Here is a 5478-nt window from a genome sequence, read left to right on the forward strand (position 1 = left end):
CCCAGCAGAGTTCAAATTTGTGCCATGGCTCTAAACATGTACCTTACTCCTGACCCTAGCCTTATTAATTTCATTGCATTAATTCAATGAGAGCTTGAATGATGTGTCCTGGCCCAGAAGGTAGGATAAGAGGGAAAGGCAATAGCAGCTCAAAGCCATCTTGCTGTGTCAGATGGCTTCCAGAAGTCAATGCATCCCTTACTGAAGTCACAGGAGATGCCTACACTCTTACAGCAACAGTCTCCCTTGCCACACATTCAGGCTGGCTTTCATCATGCATTATCCATGTGCTGCTTCTCTACTGGGAAGGGCCTTCTCAGGGCTGAGCTGAACCTGGCCCACCAGTGCAGCTCTTTGCATTCTAATAGCAAAAATAACTGCCACTGTTGGAAGGATGGTTTTTTAGATTTCTAATGGAAAAATTCAGACACCTTGCACTGAAAGAATACTCTGGTCATGAATGCCTCAAAGAACTCTTGCTGAGATCTGCTGAGGTTCTGAGTAAAGGTGTTTGGGCAGTGATGCTCCTGCATTTCCTTCTGCATTCAGCTTACTTCAGAGAGAATGAGTCTCTGCATCCCTGCTTGCACTACTGCAACTCAGAGCAAACGAGTTCTTTAATGAGCAGGTTTCCCTTACCTGGTTGCCATTCTGGAGAAGGTTGTCTTTGCATCGGAGTTTCTTTTCCAAGTCCTGAATGAGGGCCTCTTTTGTTCCTCTAATTTCATGGTCTGATGTCTTCTGCATAGAGTTGATGCTAGCTTGTTTGTTATACATTGGTTGTGAGTAACTACTCATGCAGGAAGAGAAAATAAAGTTATTGCTGTAGGCCTGCTTGACTGCTGCAGCTTCACAGAATACACACAGAAATGTGCACCTGCTACCTAGAGACTGTGGTTCAAATGAACCCATAAAGCATCTGGGAGACAGACAGGCTAGGTGATGTAATTGAGCATCAGAAAGTTAAGGGGAATCGTCATGATCTGGCCAAGTCTTTGAGTGTCCTCCCACAACACTAACAGCAGTTTGCTGTGGGCCACTGTACAGCATCCCTCCATCCTGCAGTGGCCCACAGTGGTGCGTGCAGGAAGGCTTAGCAGGGTTTAGAGGGAGCCGCTAACTCCACTGAGCAATGTGAGTCTGTCCAGGAGCAAGTTCTCCCTCAAAAACTGCATTCCTGTACAATTTCAATGGTTAAAAAAGGCCCTGGGTGCTGCAAATCCAAAGCAAAGTCACAAACTGGTTGATTAGTTAAGAACAAATAGCTTATTAGTTGTCCTGCAACTAATATGCAACCCCCCACTACAGCCTGCTCCTGTAATCCATAGCCAAGAGACACAACCAAGTCTTGGAGTTAGACAGAAGACTTGATTCTAAAAGGTGCTAGGAAAAGAGGAGCATCCCTCAAAACCGGTTGTGAAGGTGTACTAGAGGTCACAGCACTCTGTGCTAGGACAGGATCTAACCTGGTTTGTTACATGCAGCAGGGCCTTGTACACTGCAGTTGTGTTCAGCAATTATTTCTATTCAAAATCCTCTTCCTTCTGTCGTTTGGGAATGTGTTAGCTGATTAGAATAGGGTAAAAGGGTTATAATTCTGGTACGTATTCCCAGCACTGCTTGGACTTAATAACTTGCCCAAGTTACAACTTAAAAACTTTAATAATTTGCCCAACAGATTAATATGTCTCATGTCCCTGTTTGCCCATTTGTAGGACAATTAGGAAAATAATTCCTCAACTTACAGAATGTTGCATTTAAGAGCAGCTTATATGAAAGGCATAGCGTGGCACCAAAGCCCTTTGCTATGAAAACAAACAAGTCCACACTACATATGCAAAACCCAATGGTTACTCCAGATGCACACCTAGCCCCCACACACTCCTGCAGTGCTTTTCAGAAACACTCCTGAGTGCCCCAGCTCGCCCTCTCCATCTTACCTTTCTGCTTCCCACAGTGCTGCAATTAAAAAAACAACTCAGAAACATTCAGATTTCCTGAGTAGAAACTGACACTTAAACCTGAATTTATATCCAGGACACCCCTGCCCCTATCACCTTTCTGATATCCTCAGTTGGGTGTCTGTTGCGTGTCCTACACTGACTTTCCCCAGGACCTCCAGCTAATATTGGCAGGAATACAAGTTGGTGAGAAGGCAAGACCCAGTCCCCTTTGAGATCTCACTGACCTTGGGAGATAGTTGGATTGCAGCCCAAAGGCAAATTGATATAATACATATTCAGGAAAGAATTTAGTCTTTGGTCTGAAAGGGTGAAATTTTCAAGTGGCTGCTTTCTGTTAGCATGTATGATTTATGAAAGCTGTATTTTAGGCAAGTGTAGAGTCCCATCATGATGTGGAGCCTGAAAATACTGCTGCGACTTACTAGTAATACTGAAGTTGTTTATATGTGGGAAATACTACTGCCTTCCCCCTGCCTCCCCGTTCATGAGCCATGTTTGTTGAGAGAAATTAATTTGAGATGGGTGTCCATCTTCTGTTCTGGGTACCCTTAAACAAGGGATTTCCATCAAATCGAACTAAACTGTTCAAACAGACCCCCAGAAAACCTGCACAGCAGCCTATGCCGTGACTGCCATGCAGTTTAATTCCTGGTGGGTACTCATCTCTCTCACACAAGACACCAAGGGCAAGCACTCAGCCTCCTAACCCAATTCATGCGAAGTCCTGCCTCGAACATCGGAAGGCAATGGGAGTTGCACCATTGGCTTCGGCCGAGCTGGCATTTCATGGATGGTTGGATTTGGAGTAGTCACTGCACGGCAGAGGCCAGGCCAGAGGAAAGCAAGGGAGGTTAGAAGCCTGTATGTACTTACTGAGGTTCCATGGGAGAAGGAGCTTGGCTGTTATAGTCAGGCTGCAAGGGTAGCACTGAGCACAGGAATGCTGCGGGGGGTTGGTTAGGCATGGATATAAGCCGTTGCCCAGATGATGAGCTAGCAGGAGACTGTGCAGATGCAGGTGTGACGGGATATGTGGATTCCTTAGGGGCACTACAGGAAGGCGAGGAGAGCGTGATTGAAGAGCTCAGCGATGACGAGGAGGAGAATTTCTGCCCGCTGGGGTTACGAGGCTGTATTAGAATGGAGGACTGTTTGATTTGTCTGCTTGAGTCAGTAGAGACTGTGGGTCCTGGAGGCTGCTGTTGCCCTTGACACACATTCTTAGACTGGATAAAGTGTTTTGGACGTTCGTAGTTAAACATGGTTGGTTGACACATAGAGGAGACGGATGGGAAGTTAGGGACACTCATAGGAGAGGTTTCACGGCTGTCCTGGATTTTTGTTGGTGATAACTCGCTTTGGATAGGTGGCTGGTAAAAGCTAAGAAGCCCACAAAAACTTTCTTGGCTGGGCTCCTGGATAGAATGGAACCCTTGCTTTGCAGAATAGAGGCTTTCTTGGTGTGGATTTTCCCTTAAGGAAAAGACAATGCAGATAAAATAAATTGTACATCACTCTTTGCATCACAAAAATACTGTGCGTGAGTATTCGTTCGCAATCCAAAGAGTATGAAGTTCAGGCAACTGACAGTTAAAGTTTGAGCTTAAAATAAAAAGATTTAGGATTGATTAGAACCATTCCAGAACCGTATGAACATTTTGGATTACAATAACAAGTCACACACTCTATCCAACTCAGGTGCAGCGCTCACCACAGCTATCTTATCTGCAAGAGCTCAGTACATTCTAAAAGAAGGGTTTATTGGTTTATTTGGCTTATTGAGACAACCCACCACCTGCTTAAGTCTACAGATAACTGCAGACACTACTGCTAAGCAAGGTAATTTGCCAGGTATCACCTTAACTAAAGGTCTCTGGATCCTGCAGTTTTGTGCCCTGTCAAAACACTAGATGTACCATTACACGGAGAATTGGCTATTTGTGCTGAGAAATTCCTTACACCATAGGGAAGCACGAAACAGGTTCCACTTTCTTTTAAGCCTAAAAACTAAACCTTTGAAACTAAGTATCCTGATTTCTTCTCTGATGGTTTTTGAGTTCAAAGCTTTTTTATATCCAGTTGAGATTTGGGATTGGGATGGACTGTGCTTCTCCCTTGGAAGTGATTTCCCAAGATTTGCTGTTAGGGCTCATAATTGCCCAAATGACATAGCTGCAGGATAAAGCAGGGCAAGCAGAGCTGCCCTGCATTTATGGTCCTGCATTTATTTTGCAGGTCCTTAATATCTAACTGTGGGCTTTTCATCAACTTACAAAAGAAGAACGTTTAATTAGAGCAAACTGAGCAAGTCTGTTAAAGCTGACAAACAACTTCAGCTCCAGGATGAATAAATAACTCCCCCCAAAATAAACTTAAAGCTACTAATAAAAAAATGAGAATATAAATCCACACAGTTACATGTGCTGGAAAAAATTGTAATCTTGCCCCACTGAGATCAGCTGTTTGGCTGCTATATATACACAGTATATTGTATTCCTCTCATCGGAGAGCCCCAAGAAGGGCTCCACCAGGTCATAAATTCCCAGGGTGGAGGGGGGGGGAGAAGGGGGCATGGAGATCAACTGAAGACATCACTCCCATTTCAAATATTCAATTTTCGTTTCCTAAAGGTAATTATCAATATTAGTTGCATATTAACTGTAGGTAAGCAGAGTTTTTCTAGTAAAAATTCCCTAGCTTTCCCCCTGTCACGCTCTTGGAATTTGAAGGTGGCTCAAATTTTTGGAATGCATGCATGCTATGTTCTCATTCACTGGTGCAGAAAACTCGTTGAATCTTGGTTTTATACCATCTTTATATCACTGCCTGTGTACAGATTCATTCATTTTACCTACAGGCTATGTATAGAAACCGGCACTCGCTTTGCCATCTACAATATTGCACTCAAACGAGATACGATGCACACATTCACGTGCCCCAGCACAGTTACGTTTTCCTCAAATCATTCCACCTCGATTTGGGAAAAAAACCCAAAACTCTAGAGACTTTTGACCTTGCAAGACGAAAATAAAAAGTAATAAGGCAACACTTTGCTTTCTAAAAAAAAAATGTTAAATCCTTTTTTTTTCCTCTTTCTTTGTCCCGTGTTGCCCCTCACGTTCCCTGAGCCACCCCACACCTCGCAGGTTGGTTCCCACCTCAGCGCTGCCTGGCCTCTGCCAGTCCTCACGGTAGCTCCCCGACCAAGTAAAAAGTGACCAAACGCAGCAGCTTACCTACAGCTTGGAAGTTGTCACCTGGGCTCTAAGCGGTATTTTGGGGAGGGACCGTCATGCACTGACCCGGACGCCCATAGTAGCCCTCTGCGTAGCGTTACGAGGCTTTAATGTGCTGCCAGCAGGTGACACGGCGGGACCCGCTGTCCTCCTCCCGCTGTCAGAATAAGAGTCTCCCCCGCCCCGGCGGGTACATCGCATTTAAGGGCCGGAGCCTGGGGTTTGGGCAGGTGCCCGGGGTCGGCAAATCACCCGCCCGGACGGCGGTACGGCTGGGG

The 5478-nt window shown here is 45.2% G+C and overlaps 1 protein-coding gene across 1 annotated transcript in view; it reads right to left on the bottom strand.

Annotated features, from left to right (window-relative positions):
• Positions 1 to 5478, bottom strand: part of MYOT (myotilin) — an 18103-nt gene that overhangs the window by 8205 nt on the left and 4420 nt on the right. The window contains exons 2-3 of the mRNA XM_010186928.1: positions 2838 to 3437; positions 640 to 790 (exon numbers count right to left, since the gene is read on the bottom strand). Coding sequence (XP_010185230.1) covers positions 640 to 790; positions 2838 to 3274 — 588 coding nt within the window. The 5' untranslated portion in view covers positions 3275 to 3437. The remainder of the gene's footprint in view (positions 1 to 639; positions 791 to 2837; positions 3438 to 5478) is intronic.

The sequence above is a fragment of the Mesitornis unicolor genome, unplaced genomic scaffold (assembly GCF_000695765.1).
Source record: "Mesitornis unicolor isolate BGI_N332 unplaced genomic scaffold, ASM69576v1 scaffold25066, whole genome shotgun sequence".
NCBI classification, from domain to species: domain Eukaryota; kingdom Metazoa; phylum Chordata; class Aves; order Mesitornithiformes; family Mesitornithidae; genus Mesitornis; species Mesitornis unicolor.